At 59.8% G+C, this 21,593-nt stretch overlaps 1 protein-coding gene across 1 annotated transcript in view; it reads left to right on the top strand.

Moving 5' to 3' along the window:
- LMOD1 (leiomodin 1) overlaps positions 1-18,432 on the top strand; it is a 32,584-nt gene extending 14,152 nt beyond the window's left edge. The window contains exons 2-3 of the mRNA XM_065887904.1: positions 15,661-17,109; positions 17,702-18,432. Coding sequence (XP_065743976.1) covers positions 15,661-17,109; positions 17,702-17,728 — 1,476 coding nt within the window. The 3' untranslated portion in view covers positions 17,729-18,432. The remainder of the gene's footprint in view (positions 1-15,660; positions 17,110-17,701) is intronic.
- The last annotated feature ends 3,161 nt before the right edge of the window (positions 18,433-21,593 follow it).

Here is a 21,593-nt window from a genome sequence, read left to right as displayed (position 1 = left end):
CCTCGGTGGTCCCAGGAGCCCTGATGCAGACCCAGGGCTCGCTCACCCAGCCTGCGGCCCCAGAATCGCCACCCCGCACCCCCTCCACCCCAGGTCCTGCAGCCGCTGCGGAGGAGGCCGTGGTCTCTCCACTCACCCCCTCCCGGGACGCTGGGTCACTAAGGGTCTTTGTGGATCACAGGAGCCCTTATTATTTAGGGCTTTTATTGCTCATCACAAATGGGAATAAACAGAGGGAAGCAAACGGCCCACACGGGAAGTGCAGTCACTCGGGATCCGGCACGGGGACCCCTCCACATGGGGCTGACGAGCTGGAGGTGTGGCCACTGGTAGCCAAGCGTGAGTCACGCAGACTCCCCAGACCTATCGGGAAGAATAAAGTAGCTCACTAGTAATTTTACATTGATCACATGTAGAAATGATTTTCAGATGGGCTCCAAACATGTATTTTTTATTTAAAAAAACACAGGATTTGGGCTTCCCTGGTGGCGCAGTGGTTGAGAGTCCGCCTGCCGATGCAGGGGACGCGGGTTCGTGCCCCGGTCTGGGAAGATCCCACGTGCTGCGGAGCGGCTGGGCCCGTGAGCCATGGCCGCTGAGCCTGCGCGTCCAGAGCCTGTGCTCCACAACGGGAGAGGCCACAACAGTGAGAGGCCCGCGTACCGCAAAAAAAAAAAAAAAAAAAACCACAGGATTTATTAGGAAATCATGTCATCAACCTTTCCTGCGTGTGTCCCTTTCCTGCGTGTGTCCCGTGTGTCTTCACAGAGGGAAGTCTGACGTGGCGTTGGGTGTGTGCACACGTGAGCATATTCTTGGGACGCTGGGAACAGAAGGATGTGATGGGTTCAAGGTCAAGTTCAGTCAGTGCTTATACGTTCAATCTGCAGGGTTAGTGACTCAGCCCCTTCTAATTCGAGGGCACTGAAATTTCAACAAACACATTATTAAAATTCATTTCACTTGTTTCTTTTTCCTTTGTATTAATGTGGCTAGTAGAACATTTAAAATTGCTGGTATAACTCCCATGATGTTTCCATTGGGTGGGGCTGGTCTAATACGGTGTTCCATCGACGGTCCCAGGCACATAGGTTCGTTTTATAGTTTCAGTTCTTTATTGAATCTTCATCCTTTAGAAATTAAAGCAAGAGAAGATAAACACGGTATGTACAATAGGATTTTGTTCAGTATAACCTCCCATCATTGTGTAATAAAGAGCAAGGTCTCTTTTAATTATCTTCCCATTTTTCGTTGAGATATAATTCACATACCATACACTTCATCGTTTTAACGTGGGCAGTTCATCGGTGTTTTTAGTAATTCACAAAGCTGTGCCACCAGTTCTACTATCTAATTCCAGGATGTTTCCATCAGCCGCAAAATACGCCCCACACCCACGAGCAGCTCCTCCCCAGGTCCCCGCCCCCGCCCCCCCCAGACGCTGACAACCGTTCGTCTGCCTTCTGTCTCTATGGGTCCGCCTGGGCTGGCATCTCACGTACGTGGAACCGTACAGCACGGGGCCTCTGGGCTCTGCTCCTTCTACCTATCATGCTTTCAAGGTTCATCCCCGTTGGAGCGTGGCACTTCATTAGTTTTATGGCTGAATAATATTAATTCTTATGGCTACACCACAGCGGCTGATGGACATTCGGGTTGTTTCCGCATTTTCCCGTTATGAATAATGCGGTGAACACGCGTGTGTAAGTTTTCGTGTGGACACGTCTTCATTTACCTTGGGTATACATACGACCTAGGGGTGGAACTGCTGGGTCACAGGGTAACTGTGTTCGGCTGTTTCAGGAACCGCCAGGCTTCTCCAGGGCGGCTGCACCATCTTACATTCCCGCCAGCAGTGTATGAAAGCTCCAGTTTCTCCACATCCTCGCTGACACCAGCTATTATCTGACGTTTTTATTTTTTTTTTAATCATAGCCGCCCTAGTTGGTGTGAAGTGTATCTCACGGGGGTCTTGCCAACCTCAGAGGACACGGGTTTATTTCATGAAATAATGTGGCGATTTCCTCAAATCCCTTCCGTCTTCCCAACGCTCCTTCTCCAGACCTGCCGTATTTATTCTTGTGGTTTCACTGTTGCTTGCACACCTGCCACTCCCAGATCTGCGTCTCAAGCCCAGGTCTCTCTCCTGAGCCGTCGGTCTTAACTAAAGCCAGCTCCTTGGGCATTTAACCATCATCCCGGCCCAAACCGCCGTCACCCCACTTCCCACCCGCCTTCCCTCCATCCTCCTCGTCATGGTTTTAAAGCATCACCATCTCTCCTGTCAACCGAGCTGGAAGTCCTGGGGGCTTTCCCCACTTAACCAAATCTTATTAACTGTCCCCCAGAGATGAGCATAGAATTCACCTCAAGGCGGGCACTGTCAGCCTTGGTCTGGGATCCCATCACGTCCTGCATCCTGCCAGAGCTGTCTCTCTAAATACAACCTGACCGTCACTTTCCTGCCTAAAAGTGTGTGTTTCCGTTGCCCATCATGTGAGGCCCATGCGTGAACTCTGACGTCTGGAGTGATCTGGCCCCAGAGCAAGGTTCTGGTCTCAGCCCCTCCACCCTGTGCCCAAAAAGTCCCGTGCTTTGCCCGTTTTGACCCTCGCGCTGAGAGTCCTTGCCTGTCTCCTGTCCCAGTTGAGCCCTCTGAAGGAGGCCCCCTGGGATGACGCTTCAGTCCCATGTCCTCCTGGCCCAGCCTCCACTGCATAGACACAGGGTCCTGTACTGGTGGGGGGGGGGGGGCTTGGCCTGCCGGATGTAAGGGTTTGACATCCTCCTTCACTGCCTCCCCCACTAGATTTTTTTCTTTTTAATATTTATTTATTTATTTGGTTGCACCGGGTCTTAGTTGCAGCAGGCGGGCTCCTTAGCTGTGGCCCGCCCCCTCCTTAGTTGCAGCGCACGGGCACCTTAGTTGTGGCATGTGAACTCTTAGTTGCGGCATGTCGGATCTAGTTCCCTGACCGGGGATCGAACCTGGGCCCCCCTGCACTGGGAGCGCGGAGTCTTACACACTGCGCCACCAGGGAAGTCCCCCCGCCCCCGCAGCTAGATCTCCACTTCTCTCCCTGCAGTGGAAGGACTAGACCTGCCTCCCAGCTGTCCTGGGGCTTAAAGGCTCAGCTCAGTGCTCAGGCTGGTCCCCTGCTCTGACCCTCCCCCACCAGCGTGTCTCAAACGGGAAGATCCAGCCTTTTCGCTCTACTACAAGGGGGTCCCAGCTCCCTTGCAGCTCCCTGACCTCAACTGCGGGAAGGGAGCTGCTTCTGGGAGTCGTGACGACCCCGCAGCATGAAAGAGGGAACTTTCCAGAACAACCTGCAGGTGCCCAAGGCCTGGGAGATGGAGGCTCGGGTGCGGCATTTTCCTGGGGTACAATGTGCAGGAAGAGTCAGCAGCTGGGGAGGTGGCACTGGAGCCAGCAGTCCCTCATCCCCGTGGTCCCGTCCGTCCAGAGGCATCGGGAGACCCCTCACGGTGGCTAGGTGCCCAGGATGGCACAGGGGGCCTAGAACGTGGGGGGTCCCCGAGGCCAGCAGAGCTGTCGTCCGTTCTGCCCTGTCCTGCGGGCGTGGGGGTCTGGGAGGCACACCAGCCAGACCTGTGGATTATCTGAGGCCCAGAGGGAGTCCGAACTTGGAAACAGCAGAACCAGGATCCACAAAGTTCTGGTCAGACTGGGATGACGGGCTCAGTATAACAGGTGGAGGGGACCTTGTTCCGTGGGACCCTGGGGGCGGAGCCAGAGGGCTTCCTGCCATAGAGTCAGCTTCAAAAAAAAAAAAAAAGGCTTGGCTTCCTCAGGAAGAACTGAGCTCTCTGTCCCTGGAACCTACATGGTAGGGACATCATAGGTAGGGTTGAAATATTTCATTCCATCCCAGCAAACATTTGTTACATGCAAAGCACTGGGCCAGGCCAGATGCCGGGGACAGAAATAAAGGGCCGGTCCTGCCCTCAAGCCGCTCACCATCTAGTCCCAGGACAGCGCAGAGAGGGCTACGGGGCAGCCACCCAGGAGGGGCTCCCGGCCCGGGGCCTGGGCTGCATGTTGATGGACCATTCTGAGGAATTAACTATTATTAACCTTTTAGGTAAGAGAACAGTGTCGTAGCTCTCTTTCTCAAAAGTTGCCGTCTTTTAGAGCACACTGATTTGTTTGTGCATGAAGCGATATACCTGGGATTTGCCCTGAAATAATGTGAGGGTGAGAGAAACACAGGTGGGCAGACAGGGATGACTGAGCTGCCAGGAGGTCATTATGCTCTAGTTTTATGAACCGTTGAAGTTTCCCCAAATACAAAGTTAAAAAGAAGGAGGAGGGGATTTCCCTGGCGGTCCAGTGGTTAAGAATCCACCTTGCAATGCAGGGGACGCGGGTTCCATCCCTGGTCAGGGAACTAAGATCCCACGTGCCGTAACTACTGAGCCCGCGTGCCACAACAAAAGAGGCCGTGTGCCGCAACAAAGATCCCGAGTGTTGCAACTGAGACCTGATGCAGCCAAATAAATAAAAATAAATATTAAAAAAATTTTTTAATTAAAAAAAAAAGAAGAATGAGGCAGAGGAGGAGAAGTTGGGGGGAGGAGGACAGTAAGGCAGGCAGGGAGAGGACAGGACACTGGGCGGCATGAACGGCACCTCGAAGGCAGCCAGGCCGTGTGTCCTGCACGGTGACCGGAGTGCGGGCAGGAGGGGGTGGGGCACAGCCGCGGGCAGCGGCCACGTCACGAGGACCGGTGGGCCTGCTCAGGGGTCTGGGGCTCATCCCAAAAGCCTGGCCCCACTGACCAGGTGACATTTCCGAGAGATGGCCCCGGCTGCAGGTGCAGGTGGCTTGGAGAGGGCAGTGAGGTGGGCAGGGGACCAGCTTGGCCCCAGCACAGCGGTGCCGAGGGTGCTGAGGTGTCAGGAAGGCAGGTGAGGGAGCAGGGAGGTGGGGCTACCGTCTCAGGTCCGCTCCGGGGACGTGGCGCCTGCCACTGCATCCTCCCTCCTCTTTCCCTATTCGGCCTGACACTGGCTCCAGAATCATCTGGACCCAGTGCAGAACTGAAGTGTGAGGCCCCTTGTCCAGGAATTAAGCCTTTCAAGATGGTGACTTGAAGCCTGAAGCCGAGCTCGGGGCCTGGGGCAGAGCAGAGTCCAGGCCTCTGTCCAGAACAGGCGGGAGGAGCTGTGGGAGAGCCAGGCCCCCTCTCACAGCTGGGCAAGAGGACGGCGTGTCCCTCCTGCCACCCCGGGACCTCAGTGGGACCCAGGGACGTTACAATTACCTTTCAAAATACTATGTAAAATTGAGTTGCCACAGAAAGTTGGAATATGAACCCTGGATAACTGGGACAAAGCAATGTTAAAACTGAAGGAAACGATCTCTTATAATAGTTATAAGCACTAAAATTGAGACAAGCTACTTAAAAATTATTAAACTGCTCATCTCACTCCCTGGGTCCCACTGAGGTCCCAGGGGTGGCAGGAGGGACAGGAGGCAAACGCTCACATCTAAGCGGCCCTTTACAGCCTTCTCCAGACTCACTGGCTTGCGTCTGCCTGGGACGAATTGCAGGCGCTCAGGGCAGCCGAGCCCGGCGGACAGCAGAGGGCCAAAGCGACTTGTTTGTTTCTACCGTGTGCTTTCCCAGTTTCTCCAAAAATGGGGTTTGCTACAAGCTTCCTACCCTGAGTCACCAGACCCAGCGGCCAGAGACAGGTCCCTGAGGACCACAGAGACACTGCCGCTGAGCCTTCGGGGCAGAGGAGATCCACCAGACACCCTTCCTTCTGCCCTGGAGGTGGTTCCTTCCAGCCTCACACCGCCCGCGGGGGTCTGGCCAGGGCAGGCCCAGTGCAGCCGCGACCCACCCCTGACCTGGCGCCCCCTTCCCTGCAGGGAAATGCCGGTGGCCGCAGACAGGCCCCTCCCTTCTTTGGGTGGCTTTTGGAGCTCGTAGGAGGGGGCAAGGGCCCCAGACTCTCCCCTGTCCCTGCCGGCGGGTGTCCTGCCCTGGTCAGCACTCCACGTCTCTTTCACACGAAGTCTTTGCCCTCGAGGACCTCAAGCTGCCAAGGGGCAGAGTTTGGTGAGGTGTTCGGTGCAGGGGCTGGACCACCGAGTCTCCACGTCACCTGCTTCCCAGAAGACGCTGGCCTCCTTCCCTCCACGCACAGGGCAAAGCGGACACAGAGGCAGCCTGGCCTCGCGCTGGACGCCAGCAGAAAGTGCCCCGTGTCCCGGGTTCACAAAGCACCCCCCATCCCGGGAGGTAAAGATGAACTGTTTACACTGGGGTGGGAGGCAGCGCCTGAGCCCCCCTGCCCTCTGAGCAGCCCTCATGTTTATCACTGCGCTGACCTCATAGTTGCTGGAACGAGGCCGGGCAAGGGTCAGGCTCCGTGGTGGGTCCTGGCATAGCGCCGCTGGGCTGCGTGATGGGGAATCAACGCCCATCTCTGGCCCTATCCGTCCCTCCTAGCTGCTGCTGACCTGAGGGGTTTTGGTTTTTTGTTTTGTTTTTCTTTTTCCTTTTTTTTGCTATGAAACTGAAATATCTAAAGACAATTTTCTTTCCTTTTCTTTTTCTGCAACAACTTTTTTTTTTTCTTATCATAAAAGTAATCCAGACATTACATAACTCAGACATAAGTTTGGGGAAAAAGTTAGATTGCTACCTCCTAACATACTCTAAAATAAATCCCAGCTGATTTAAAGATCTAAGCTAAGATCCCTCAAGGTTCAAAATTAGGGTAAGAATTTACCAGGAAAAAGGAGGAAAAGCTTTCCAAGCAGTGAGAACATCGTCGCAAAAGCCCGCAGTCTGGGTCCCTCGAAGGCGATGGCAAAGGTGGGGGTGGTGGGAAGGAATGCAAGTTGGGGTGAGGTCTTGGGAGTCAAGGCTTACCCTGGGGGACTGGGGAGCCACCAGAAGGTTTCAGGGAAGGGAGTGAGTTGGCAGATCTGTACTCCAGAAAGGTCTCGATGCTGCGGTGGGAAGAGTGTCCCGGCAGAGAGCAGGCCAGTGAGAAGGTCTGCAGTGACCCAGGTGAGAGGTGACAGGGCCTGGGCCAGAGGAGCATTGGTGAGGATGGAGAAGGTAGTGTGGAGGATGAATCTCTTGGGAAGGGGAGCAGGGATGAGTGAGGCAGAGGGGTCCACGCCGCCCCCCACATGCTACACCACCCCTTCTCATCAGGATGGATTTGGGGACCCACCCACCAAGATGGAGCAGGTGTGGTGGCGGGTAGAGAAGAGGAGTTTTGGGGGTGCATTGGGGCTCGTAAGCTGAGATGTTCATTAGGCAGTTGGTTACTAGGGTCCGAACCTCCGTAGGGGGTTCTGGCCTGGAAGTACAGCTTCAAGAGACACCAGGACATAGAACCCAACTGATGCCATCAGAGTGGACGAGGTGACCCAGGGAGAGTCTAAAAGAGCAAATGAAGGAGGCTTCAACGAAAACCTTGAAAAGACCCACGTTTAAGGGGCAGGCAGAGGAGGACGGCCTGGGGACTGAGAAGGAGCTGCCAGAGGGCCAGGAGGTGGCTCGAGGGGGGAGGGGAGGGCTGGTCCACAGTGTCACATGTTTTCCAAGCAACTAAGCAAGATAAGGAATAAAAGACCTAAATCCGATTTAGCAACAAGGTCAGCGATGATCTGGGTGAGACATTTCCGTGGAATGTTGGGGGTTGAGGCGAAACTGTGTTGGATCCAGAGATGAACAGGGATTTAAAAAGAACTCTTTGGGGGAGGCTGGCGTAAAAGGATAGAGACAGAGGGCACCTGGGCGGGGCGGTGGGCTTGAGGCAGGATCTGGTCGACCTGGTGGTGCTGGGAGAGGTGTGAGCACTTTTACAAGGCGATGGGAGGGGGCCAGGGAAGGGGAAGAGGTTAGGGTTCTGGGAGGTGGAGGTGCAGGGCGTGGGGCTGGGAGCCAGAGCCCCAGGCAGGGGAGCCCTGGACAGGAGGAGGGAGGATTCCCGCAGTTGGTTTCTGTTTATTCCGGGGACTTTCGTGGAGGCGGCGGTCTGCTGAGACTGGGGGTGGGGCGGCTCAGGGGCAAGGAGAGCAGGAGGGGCTGTAGACTGGCACATGTGCTCAATGAGGACGCCTGACTTTGCCGGGAGCTCCTGTGCGCTGGGCACTGTTAGAGCTTCATGCAACTTTGTTGAAGCCACTGGACAGCCCGTGAAGGACTGTGGTCCCCAAGTTCACGTGAAAGCTAAGGCTGGACCTGGGCATTCTGCCGTCAGAGCTGGGGCTCAGGAGGCGGTGTGTCTAGCAGCCTTGGTGCGGAGCAGCACAGACATGCAGTGGGCGAGAGTCAGGCCGGGGCTTGCATGGTGGCTGTGACCACGGTTGAGGATTTTGTGGGGATGTGATTGACACACTCGGTACAAGGAGGGTTGGGTGGTGAAGCAGTCCTGGCAGCTGGTGTAGAGAAGCCAGAACCTGGGTTTCTCTCCAGGGATGCTGTTTCTGGGTACAGACCCAAAAGGATTGAAAGCAAGGGGACTTCCCTGGCCGTCCAGTGCTTACGGCTGTGCCTTCCCATGCAGGGGACGCAAGTTCGATCCCTGGTCGGGGAACTAAGATCCCACATGCTGCGGGGCAGCTAAGCCCACACCTTGCAACTAATGAGCCCGCGCTCTAGAACCCGTAGGTCACAATTAGAAGTCTGTGCGCCACAACAAAGAGCCCACGCGCCGCAACCAAAAATCCCGCGTGCCACAACTAAGACCCGACACAGCCAAATAAATAAGTAAATAATTAATTTAAAAGAAAAAGAAATGCACAACCTAAAAGTTGAGGACTATTTTTAAAAATAAATAATGAAGTATGTGAAAAGGATTTTTTTACAAAAGGACTGAAAGCGGGGACTCAAGACACACCCGTGCCCAGCCACTCTCAGCAGCTGGTTCACGCAGCCAAAAGGCAGAAGCAACCCAAGGGTCCATCCGAGGATGAGTGCACAGACAAGATGCGGTCTGCACATATAATGGGATGTTAGCCTTAAAAAGGAAGAAATTCTGAATTCGAGCTTTTCGAGGGTCCCTGTCCGGCAGGTGACCCCTCCATTTAGCAGGACCTCATCTCACTCTCACCCACGCACCTTCCTCAGCAACAAGAGGGTCCGTGGTGATGGGGTGAGAACTGAGTAGTCAGTGGGGGGCTCCAGCCTTGTCCTGAAGGACCATGTTGCAGGTCGTGGTCCAGAGGGAAACCGCTGGGGAAGCAGCCGGAAACTAGCCCATGGGTGCCAGTCCTGGGGGTCAGGTCTCGGCCTGAAGGTAACCGGTCTCTGGTTTGGAAAAGCAAACGCAGCCTCTCCCCAGCTGCTCCGTCCTTTGGGATAAAGCGGTAGAGGTGGAGAGTAAAGCCATAAAAGTGGCTGTCAGGGGCCCCCGCCCCGAGCCTCCCACCTTGGTCCCCAGGGCCGCCTCCCTGTTTACCGCCTTCCTTCAAGGGCCATCCTGGGGGGCAGGCTCTGGTGCTGGCCGGCTTGTCTTGATGCCTCTCAGCTCCCACCTCCCTCCCCAGCTCCGGACATCCTCGAGGCTGGGAGCCTAAGCAGACTCCCCGAGGGCCTCTGGGCCCCGGCTGGGGCTTGGCCTCCTCAGGAGAGGCTGTGGGGAACATAGAAGTGCCCCCCGCTGGCCCTGCCGGAAGGCAGAGCCTGGGCCGTCTTCCCAGGGGACGCGGGGTCACCTGCATCCTCCCCCAGCCCGGGCCTCACACTGCCCCACCGGTCTGACCTGGCTCAGCGGTCTGCCTAAGCGGTTCTGGGCTGCAGGTCCGGGGCCGGGCGGGAAGGCAGGTCAGGGTCCTCAGGACTGACTTCCAAGCCTCCATCTATTTCATTTCTGGCCCTTGTTAAGCACACAGGCCCTCTGAATTTCAGTGTCAGTGCCAAGTAATGTGGGAAAACCAACACGGGGAAGTAGAGGCCCGGCGTTGCAGACGCTGACTCCTTCAGCATCTAAATAAGAAGTGCCCCCCAGGTGCACACGTCCCCGTGTGCCCTGAGCAGGCGGGAGCCTTCCTTTTTTTGACCTTCTTTCCCACGAGGCTGTTTCCCCACCAGCCTACCTTAGCAGAGGCCACGGGGCCCCTCCTGCCAGCCTGGACGTGAAATCCAGGGGAACCAGGGAATGCTGGCTGCCCGTCCCACCCCAGTCCCAGGCTCCTGAGGGATTCCCACCCTGCCCTCTCTGCACCTCAGGGGCCAAGCCTTTCCAGGGGGACGCGGGGTCACCTGCATCCTCCCCCAGCCTGGTGCAGAGCTGTCCCTCTGTGTGTGCCAACGACCGGGCACCCAGGGGACAAACGTCAGGTGTGCTCCACGTGCTTTGCCAGGAGCTCCTGGAGGGGGGGTGGCACCCACTCCTCGGATGGCAGGAAGGGCAGTGAAGAGCCCAGGAGATCTGAGCTTGACCTCCAGCCTCTCACTTCCCCCGATATGCCGTCCGCAGAGCCAGGAAAATGTTAGCGCTGGCCCCCGGCCCATGTGCTCCCCTTCCACACACTGTCCAACGGCGGTGGGTTTTCCGTGTTTGTTTCCAAGATACTCTGACGACGTGATAAAGGCGTGTAGGGACAGCGAAAGGCAGCCCGTGAGACATGAGACACCAGGGAAGGTCATCGCGGGTGAGGCCCTCACCCCCACGTCCCCAAGCCTCCTCTTGCTAAGCCCGGAGCTCAGCTCCCTCTGCCTGCTTGGATGGATGGATGGATGGACAGACGGTCAGGAGTAACGGGAGGGACGGCTCAAGCCAAGCCCTCAGCACAGCGTTTCAGTGAAACCCAGGACGGTGGGCTGTGGAGGAAACGGTTCAGACCCCAGAGCTGGAGGCCCAGCCTCCTCGGGGGTAGCCGTGCGGCCCTGGGTTTCAGTTTCTTCCTGTGTGAAATGGGGACGATGACAGCCCTGCAGAGCATCGCACTGGGGCTGAGAGTTCCGGCAGGGGTGGGGGGCGTGGTGCCCACTCCAGACGCAGCCAAAGCTGGGAAATGACCGGTTTCCTCACTGGGCAGGACAGTGGGTGCCTCGCTGTCCCTGGTGTGCAGTCCCCAGGATGGGCTGGAGCCTGGGTGTCGGGTGGCTCCTCTCCACCTCTTGACCTTGGCCCCTGGGCTCAGGGCGACACGTCCCCGGGCGTCCTGAGCAGGCAGGAGGCTTTCTTTTGGGGGTCGAGGGGCACAGCCTCCAGCACAGCTTGTTGTGTTCGCGGGTGCGGACTGGCGCTAACCTTATCCACCCGTGGGGCTCCAGACTGGGAGCACGGAGGGCCCTGAGCATGTCCTCGCCTGGCATGGCCGTCGTCCCGACAGGCACTGCCCACTTGCAGGCCTTGTGTTGGGAGCTGCAGAGCTGGGAGCAGCGTCCTGGGCCTCAGAGAGTGCGAGAAGCCACGGTGCTGCCCTCACAGTGAGGGGCCCAGACCCCAGCCCAGCAATGGGAATTCCACTCCCAGCCCCCGTTCTCAGGGGACTGACCAGTTATGGGCAGGAGCTGAGTGTCTGTATGAGCCGTGAACACCCCAAAAAGTATGTTTCCGGGAATGTTAACCAAGGGGTGTCAAAGTCCTATGCCCCCTCCTTCCGTGCCCCCTCCCCCTCCCCCAGCTCCAAGCCACCCTCTGGGTCTCAGTTTCCTGCAAGCTGCCTGCAAAGCCAATGAACGCCCATGCAACTATAGGCAGAATTTTCCCGACAGCCCTGGAGGGAACCGTAGACTTCTAGGGGATGATCAGTTGTTACAGACCTGAAGCTCAGTCCAATGAGCTGGCCTAAGCCTCAGGAGAGGCTCCTGCCCGCGAACCACCAAGGGAAACGGGCACCGCCGTCCCTCCCAGGACTGCCAGCCCCAGGAATACCGCTTCCCCCCAAAGGCAATGGACTCTGATGGACTCTGCTGAAACTTCTTGTTGGGAGAATCTAGACTCTTTCTTCTTGGTGGAAAACAGTGAGAGAGCTGGCCCTCTGTGCAGCAGGAGGCTGGAGGGAGTGAGCTCTCCAGGCCCCCGTGGACCCTGGCCCTGCCCCTGTGCTGCCCTCACGCCCGCCAGCCCTGTAAGGGAGCGGCCCTCCCAGGGGAACTTCGGGCGCCCCCAGCCCATGGCCGTCTCCTCCCTGCCCTCCCTTGTAGACAGACGGCCCTGACAGCTGCAGTGCCTGACATCAGAGGTCACCAGGTGCCTGGAGAGAGTGGGGGCCAGGGCCCCAGCCCTCGGCCAGCCGGCTTCAGGGGAGAAGCAGGGGGGTGCGAGCTGGGCTGTGAGACACGGAGGGGCTGGTGGGCAGGGCAGGTGCAGGACAGGAAGGAGAGGTGTTTGGGGGGGCGCTCTGAGCATGGGAGCAGGACACGCCCCCTGATGCTTTCCCGGGAAATGGAACCTTGACCAGGGAGGAAAAAGAAGCAGCCCCAGCCAAGGCCCAGGGGAAATGCTGTCTTCTAAGGGGCTCCGCTCCACACCCTCGAGGCTGTCAGCGCCCCCAGAACTTCAGTGAAGTCTGGGGAGAGAGTGCTGGCAGCGCGTCCCTGCCCGCAGCCCGGATGCACTGGACACAGACCTTCAGGGGCCTCGCCACGCAGCCCTGGGGACACAGAACCATCTGGGTGGGCATCACCCTGCTCTTGCCGTGGGGAAGGAGCAACTGCACCTAAACTCAAGGCGGTGGCCACACCCCTGCCCTTGGCTCCGCCCCTCGGCTCCGCCCCTCGGCCCCGCCCCCTCCCAGGCTAGCGGGTCTGCTCTGCATTCCCTCCCCTTCTGAGGCGTTTCCCAGGCTCCACCTGCCCTCTGGGGGCCTGCGACCCCTCCTTGCAGATGCCTTGGGCCAGGATTACTCTTCCTCAGGTGATGGGTCACAGGAAGGACAGAGAGGACCTGGTGGCAGTCAGCGTGAGCTCGCAGGGCACCGCTGGGCCGGGGCTCAATGCAGCACACCAGGCCGGGAGGGGGTCCTCATTTTTAGGGACTTCCCGACAGGCACGCACTTCCTTTCCTCTCCTGCTTTGGCAGTGGAAGTGGGAAATGCTCTCCCCTGTCCAATCAGACGAGACTTCCCGGGGAAGTGGTGCAAGGCCCAAGGTGGGGAAAGACACTGCATCCTGCCGTCCACACCCGCCAAAGACGCGTCACCTGGATCCTGACCACGTGAAGGTACAGAGCAAAGTCATGAGGCCAAAAGGCCTGGAGGAGCTGGGGGCCAGGAGCTGCTTCCTTCCCTGACCCTGACCCTGGACTCACGGCAGGTCCCTGCCACTGTCACAGGTCCTTAGAGATTTTCCGAGGTCACCCTTTCCACTCCCCTGCGTCCACGAGGAAGTCCCTAACCACGCCTGTGGCCGCCCCTGACCCGAAAGCTTTTCCCAAAGGAAGAAGGTAACTCTCCTTAGTGTCATCCAGAGGCCTGCAGACCTTTGCTCCACGGAGGTCCCTAGTTTAACTCAACCTAAACCCCCTTCGTCGAGGGGCCTAGAGACAGGAACACAGAGTCACCCCCAGAGGTCACCAGGATGCAGCCCCAGTTCCAGCAGCAGAAGTCGGCCTGGCGTCCGCGTCACGCAAGCAAGGAGGCAGCGTGCTCTGTGCCGAGAAGCTCGGCTCCGCGGAAGCCCGGCCCTGGGACGACGCTGGGCTGCTTCTCCTTTTAAGGCAACGTCTGAGCTCTCGGCCCCAGCCCCACTCATTCCTGGCTATTTGGAGGCAACGATGATTACTCAGCGCCACCCCGCACCCCCCCCCACCCCCGGCCTGTTTTTCATTAGGTTCTTTTTAAAGGGATGGCGCCCCCCCTGTAGAGCAGACACGTGGCCCAGCCCAGCCCACTAGGAGCCGGTGCGGGGAGCGCGTGAGGTCGGGGGAGAATCCCGGTGAAGACAACGCGGGGGCAGAGAGAGGGCTAGGATGTTGGAAAACAGTCCTGAGAGGCTGCGTGCGGGCCGTGCAGGTTCTGCGGGCCGTGCAGGTTCTGCGGGCAGCAGTGGGTGGTGCCTTTGCCCATCCCCCCCCCCCCGCCCCACGGGGGCGCCAGTGAGACAGGTCTGAAGTCGGGTTCTCGCGAACGCTGGCTGAAGCTGGCTAAGTTATCATCCCTCTGGATCCCCGGTTTCCCTCCAAGCCAGGCCTGTGAGCGGCATGGGAGCTCTGCAGAGGGCAGCAGGACCCTGTGCCGTGGGCACGGCCGGGCGCCTGACCTCCATCTGGGGGGTGGGCCACGGCCCCAGCTCCCCCACATCTCCTCGAGGGGACGGCATCTGTGATGGAACCACTCTGGAGCCCGGCGGGAGAGGGGCTCCCTGGCCAGACGGTGGGTGGGTTCTTACAAATGTCCTAAAAGGGCTGAGCCACCGGGCCCCTCACTGGCCTCTTATCTGCAAGTTCCTCTCTCCCTTTCAAATCAAGGCACGGTCGCCACCCCTCCTGGCCCAGCCCTGGAAGGTGCTCTGAAGGGTCACCCCGGTTCTGGGAGCTGGAGTGAGTGGGAGAGGGCTCTGTGCCCCACGAGCCCCGACCTGGGCCTGCGAGGCAGGAGGGGGAAGTGGTGCCTTGCAAGGCCCTGGCTCACCAGGCCCCGTGCCCCGTGGCTGCCTGATGGGATTCTGGCAGCGGAGCTAAATGAACCCTGGGGTCCCGGCTGCCCTGGGGTCTATCACAGTTGGACAGGGTTAAATCTAATATCTCATCTTAGGCAATTCAGCTGCTCCCGTGGCTCTCAGGATAAGGTGCAGGATTCACGCTCCAGCCTCTAGTTCAACACAGCATCCTCGCCACGGCCCCCGCCGCTGCAGCATGGGTCCAGCTCTCCCGAGGTCAGCTGACCTGGTGGGTCCCGGGCTCCTCACAGAGAGAGCTGGGCCTTAGCAAAGTGCTTACTAAAAAATAAGGGAATTAATGTGGACTTTGCAAAAAGCCACATATATCTGATGCAAAGGTATGTCCTTTATTCTGTTACGTCTACCTTCCTTCGTTATTGTTGACTCCTTCTTATTTCAACGAGATGAGGATGGTGGACAGAATTTACAGATACTCCTAACTGATGAAATAAAACATAAGCAGTCCTTTGTTGGTCCCTCCAACCTTTTTTTTCCTCTGAAAAGGTCTCTGCTGTAAAAACCCCAGGATCTGAGAATCACTGACCTACTGCTGGGAGCCAGGGCAAGGCCCTGAGGCTCCCGCCCGGAGCACAGGAAGCAAGGGGAGCCCAGCAGCCCAGGGATCAAGACAACTAATGTTTTAACGAATACCGTAAAAAATCAAATTTAACACGAAGAAAGCAATATGGACAAAAATCTAAAATTTTAAACAAAGACACGACCAGTTCTAAGGATGTTCCAGCAAGGCTCAGCAGGGTCCACCTTCCCAGTCACCCACGACAGAGGGGGGCGCTTCAGGGTCTGAGATCCTCTGGGGAGGAAGGGCCACAGTTGCCCAGGAACTCCCTTTGGGGCCTCGCGACCCTGACGTTCTGTGAGTCCGATGTCAGCTCGGTCTCTGCACGTGACCCCAGGCCCCCGCACGGCGTCCTCAACGGAGGCTGTCTGGAGGCTCCAGGCGGCTCCATAAGTGACCCCCACGCTGTCCCCAGGCTCATTCCTCTGCCTCCGTAGCCAGCTCTTCATGTTTATTTTTCTTTCCTGAATTCTTAGGAGGGCAAGCAAGTGGAGACCAAGACAGATGCCAAGAAGGAAGAGGAAAGGGGCAGAGATGCCAGCAAAAAGCCCCTGGGCCCCAGACGGGACTCAGACCTGGGGAAGGAGCCAAAGAGAGGCGGTTTGAAGAAAAGCTTCTCAAGAGACAAGGACGAAGCTGAAAGCAAAGGCTCAGAGAGGCCCAAGGAGGAGAAGCTCATCAGGGGCCTCGAGAAGGGCCGGGTCAGGGCCGCGGTGGACAAGAAGGAGGCCGGGAAGGAGGGGCGGGCGCAGGAGGGGACGGCAGCCCCCAGGAAGGACGAGGAGAAGCAGGGCAGTGCAAGCGGAGACAAGGGAAAGAAGGGAGAGGAGAAGAAGGAAGCAAGCCAGAGAGAGGGGGCCGAGAAGGTGAAGGGGCAGAGGAAGGACACGGACGCCCGGACGGAGGGCCAGGAGGTGGAGAGAGGGAGCAGGGACAGGGGTGCCAGGCCGGAGGACGAGAAGGCCAGAAAAGAGGAGCCCCGTCGTGCAGAGGCCCCCCGTGAAGAGACCAAGAGCCCGGCGCCAGAGAGATCAGCCCCTGGAGCCCCCGCCGAGCCCGCCGACGGGCCCGCCCAGGCCGAGGAGGAGGCGGCCCCCAGCGTCTTTGACGAGCCCCTGGAGCGGGTGAAGAGCAACGACCCGGAGGTGACGGAGCTCAACGTGAACAACTCAGACTGCATCACCACCGAGATCCTGGTGCGCTTCGCCGAGGCGCTGGAGTTCAACACGGCCGTCAAGGTCTTCGCCTTGGCCAACACGCGGGCCGACGACCACGTGGCGTTCGCCATCGCCATCATGCTGAAGGCCAACAAGACCATCACCAGCCTGAACCTGGACTCCAACCGCATCACCGGCAAGGGCATCCTGGCCATCTTCCGCGCCCTCCTGCAGAACAGCTCGCTGACGGAGCTCCGCTTCCACAATCAGCGCCACATTTGCGGCGGCAAGACCGAGATGGAGATGGCCAAGCTGCTCAAGGAGAACACCACGCTGCTCAAGCTGGGCTACCACTTCGAGCTGGCCGGGCCCCGCATGACCGTCACCAACCTGCTCAGCCGCAACATGGACCGGCAGCGGCAGAAGCGGCTGCAGGAGCGCCGGCAGGAGCGGGAGGCCCGCGGGGCCGAGGCGCTGCTGGAGCTGCCCCGGGCCGGGGCCCCCGCCCGGGGCTCCCCCAGACCCTCCCCGCAGTCGTCCCCCAGGGCCGCTCCCAGGACCTCCCCGGGGAAAGGGGGCGCCCCGGCCGCGCCCCCGCCCCCGCCGCCGCCCCTGGCCCCACCGCTCCTCATGGAGAACCTGAAGAACTCGCTCTCGCCGGCCACCCAGCGGAAGATGGGCGACAAGGTCCTCCCCGCCCAGGAGAAGAACTCCCGGGACCAGCTGCTGGCCGCCATCCGCTCTAGCAACCTGAAGCAGCTCAAGAAGGTGAGTGGGTGCGCCGAGCCGCAGTGCTGCGGGGCCGGGAGGGGGCTGGCTCATCCCACCGCCCTCTGCCCCAGGCTGGCCGCCCCGCCTTGCCCGCGAGGGAGTCGGGCCTTCCTCTCGGGGGGGCCCCCTTTAGCCCCTCATCCAGCAGTGAAACCCGTTTCTCCCAGAAACGGAGAAGAAGCTTCAGACCCTTCCTCCCTCCCCCCATTCCCCAAACCCAAATGGTCTTTGTTTTCCTAATTCCCTCTCAGGACCAGCCGAGCCCTACAGGTCAGTTTATCCCAAAGGTCTTTGGGAAGCACTCCGTCCCTGGAGACCCTGCTTCTCAAGGCTCGGCCTCCCTGGGTGGTAGAGTCTCGGTCCTCTGCCCGGCTGACTCCACCCCTACATGGTCACTCTTGAGACACTGCACAACCTCGACTGTAACTCCAGGGTCATTCGATGGCATCAGGTTTTCACAGAAAAGGGGAAGGGCTCCCTCTGTCCACACGTCATCTCTTTGTGAGCCCAGCAGGAAAGGAAGAGAGAGGGATTCCAGAGGCCCCCGCTGGGTTCCCTCCTCTAAACTGGCTCTGCTCTGCCCGGACAGGTGGAGGTGCCCAAGCTGCTGCAGTAGGACCGGGCTGCAGGCGCCATCCGCGACGCCACGCCTGCCCAGGCCCCGCTTCCCAGGGCCGCACAGACCCCGCCCGCCACGCCGGCTGACCTGCCCTGGACGTCCCTGCCCTGCCGTGGGAGAGCTGGAGGCCTGGGCCAGCTCCGGGAAGGATGCCTTCTCTCCTTGCTTTCCTTTTCTTGTCTCTGAGGCTCTCCACAAATGTCTCATACCTGGAGCTGAGGTTTCTGGACAAGAAGAGTCCTTTCAGCACGTGACCGAGAAGACGGCACGCCTGGGGCCCATGCGGCTGGCAAGCTGCCAAAGTCCTAGGATCCAGGAACGATGTCTCCCAGGGACCACGTGACCCGCCCGGCCCCACTGCCCCGCTAGGGCCAGGATTCAGGCCTCTGAGGAGCCCTTGGGGCAAGGCCGCTGGGCTGCTGGCTCTCTGTGTGGGGCAAGCCTGGAAGACTGGAGGGCCAAGGGCCCAGGGAAGAGGGAGGAGGGGCTGAGGACACCCCCAAGCCCCTCCCAGCTAATCAGAGGACATGGCAGGGGCAGCGAGCCTTGGGGGAGTGGGCTCCAGACATGAGGAGAGGACAGACAGCAGCTGGACCTGAAGGTTTGATGCCAAAGCAGACATTGCCTCACACCCACCTGCTGCTGTATAAATAGCTGTGTATCTGTTTTTCCATAAGATTTTGATAATATATACGAGCCTTTAGCTGTGCTTGGCTGTGCTCACCTCTGTGCTGTCCTGAGGGTCCCGATACTCACCTGGGCTCCCTGGAGGGCTCCAGAAACTCAGGTTCCCTGCCATGCCTCCCCAGGTTGCCACACACAAGCCCCCATCCGCAGAAAGCAGAGCGTAAGGGAGAGACTCAGACGGGGTGGGGGGACTCCCGCTGACCCGCCGTCCAGGCCCTGGGGTCATTGAGCAGAGCCGCCGTCGAGGTGGCAGGCAGAGGGCAGCGCAGGGCGCTGGGATGACTATGTTAGGCGCGTTCTGGATGCTCCTTCGCGACCCTTCCTAACCGCGGGCTCCAGCCATCTCCTCCCAGCAGCCCCAGGCCGCTGGGGAGCAGTGCCCGCACCGCTGTGCCCCCTCTGCCCCACGCCCTCCATCCCCGACATAGCAAAGGCATCTCTCTGGTTTGATCGGCTAAAGGAGCTGCACCCCTGTCGCTGTGGAACTGCCACCTGGGTGTGGGTCAGATGTAGGCTTTCTTGCAGCTTGCCGTCTGCAGGGCGGAGGTGGGGCGTCCCTGCGCCGAAGCGGGACCCCTGAGCTAGGTCTGGCCAGAAACAGAGCGCAGCCTGGTCCCGGAAGCAGAGAGCTCAGATCCCTGGGCGCACCCTGCCCCCTCCCCCCACCCACGCGCCTGTCCCCCAGAAACCCAACCGAGGCCGGGCCGGAGGGGGACACACTGCCGCCCCCAAGCTAAGCGCAGCAAGTCTGCGGGCCGAGGCTGCAGCTCTGCGAGCCGGACCGACGTCACCTCCGCGTCGCAGACAAAGCCTGGCCCAGAGAGTGTGACACGGGCCGCGACCACTCAGCTCGTCAGGATCCCGAGCTCCGCCCCGAGCTGCTCCTGGTGACGCCCCCTCCCGGCACCGACAAGGGCAGGTGAAGGGGCTCAGGTGGCCTAAGCGACCCCGCCCGCCGGGGTCCAGCTCCTAGAGCTCCAGCTGGACCTGTCGCTTTAGGGCGTGACACACTTAACTCAAGATTAGCCGACAGAAGATCAGCTTCTGCTGTTCCTGGGCCGCCAAGGGCACCGCCCTCCCCCTCCCCCTCCGCTGTGGCCTCCGCAGGCCGATGACGTCATCCCCTCCGAGCCTGGGTTGGGGGCGCAGCGCCACCTGGCGGACAGCGCCACCTGGCGGACAGCGCGGCCCCGGGCCTTCTGCCGCGCAGCGTTCCGAGCCCGGAGGGTGGACAGCTGGACCTGGCGAGGCCCAACTGCTGGGAGGCCTGGGGTCGGGGGCGGGGGGGGCGGCGATCGGGAGCGTCCTCGGGGCGCGGGTGCTCTGGGATCAGCTGAATTGAGGGGAGGGGTTGCAAGGCGGGGCAAACGACCTGACAGCTAATGGATCCGTATTCAAACCCAGGTTTCCTGCCGACTTGGACCAGGAGGCTCCCCCAGGGCCCTCCGGCCGCCGCACTCTCTCCCCCACCCCGTCCAGGGGTCCATCTGAGACTCTGGCCCCAGGCCCTGCCCGCAGGAAAAGTGCCCCCCTCCCCCATCCCCTCTCCGTCCCCTCGCCGGGCCTGGGGGCTGTGTGTACAAGCTGGGGCCCAGGCCCTGGAGGCACCGGGCCTGCAGGCAGGGCTATTCGGCCCACTTCCTGTCGTAGGAGGCCCAGGCTGGGCGTCAGGACCAAGGCCACTCAGGTGGCTTCTGTAAGGAGCATAAGATCCGAACACGGGTCACCCACCAAGATCACCCAGCCTGGCTAGGCGTGTGCCAGCTGCCTGCTGGGGAGGGCGGGGGAGGGAGACAGGCTGCTGGCCTGGGGAGGGTCCCCCTCAGCCGCCTTGCCCGTTTTCTACCTGCCCTACCTGGCCACGCACCTTCCCCCCACCCCTCGGCCCCCTTCTGCAGGCCTCACCCCCTCCTTTATCCCACCCGCCCTCCAGCTTTCCCCTTGCCCCACCAGCGCTCCCCTTTCCGGCTGACCTCTGGCTCCTGGCCTGACTGTATTCCAAGTACCTGGGCCCTAGCCCTCTCCCAGTCTGCCTGCGCGGGGCTCAGCTTGCCCAGCACCACAGCATTCCCCACAGTGCAGGCCGGCGGGCTTCGTGTAAGAGGCCACCTTTCCCCATCTCGGCTTCCCACACCTCCCCTCAGGGTCCCCGCCGGTCCCTCCCAGGCTAGCAGGACCGCACTTTCGCTCGATCCCTGAGGATCACGGCTCCTCCCACCCCCCACCCCCACCCCCCACGTTGTAAGGTGTCTGCCGGTTTTCCGGGGTGCTGGTGCAGGGGCAGCCGTGCCCCGTCCCCGGGTGAGGAGCTGGGCCACAGAGGACGTGGCACTTTTGGAGACAGGGTGCTGTCTTGTTTTTAAAACTAGAGAACGTGAGGGGGCCCTCCTCTCTGCTCCCCACGTGTGGAAGCTGCACTCCTGTCACGGTCTCCCCTTTTCTGAGAATTCTCTTATTTTCAGGGCTCTGTAGAGTTAATTGACTGGAAGTGTTGGGGGCAGCGCCCCGGGAGGCAGCTCTGATTGGGATAAACTTGACTCCCCTCCCAGACAACAGAGCAATTTTTAATTGGCCCCAGGCTGTTGACATAAGGATAATTAGTTCTGACCAGCACGGCCTTGCTTCATTTACACGTCATTTCTTAGGGAAACTCAGAAATCTTATCCTGCAAACCTCCTCCACCTCCCAGCTTCAGGAGAGAGGAGGACGGTCCGAACCTTGGAGTGACCTGGTGACCGCCTCTCCCAGCGTGTGATGGCAGAACCTGCGACCGGAAGCCAGGACACTCGCGGCCCCTCCCACCTCTCTGCCCCATCCTCAAGGAAAAGGTGGACTTGCAGTTGTGGTCCCAGCTCTGGCCCCAGCAGCCCTAGCTTCCCCTCCATCTGGGTCAGGTCCAGGGACAGAGGTCTGACCCTGGCCCCAAAGAGGCTGGCCCAGGAGCTCCCCGCCTGGGCTGTGTGACAAGAGCCTCCAGTGGGCCCCGGGCATGGTTAGCACAATGGCCATCCAGACGAGGCTGCCGGGGCCCAGAGGCCTGAGGAAACCGGAGGGCAAGCAGGTTGCAGTGGGGCTGGAGGACCGCGGATGGAGGGGAGGGGGCTGAGCCGAGGGACTTGGTGAGGGGGAGATGGCGGATTGGGTGGCTTCCCAAGCTGAGTTGGCACTTTTCCCA

Source organism: Phocoena phocoena, chromosome 1 (assembly GCF_963924675.1).
Source record: "Phocoena phocoena chromosome 1, mPhoPho1.1, whole genome shotgun sequence".
In the NCBI taxonomy this organism is placed as follows: Eukaryota; Metazoa; Chordata; class Mammalia; order Artiodactyla; family Phocoenidae; genus Phocoena; species Phocoena phocoena.
This window is presented reverse-complemented; position numbering and strand designations above follow the sequence as displayed.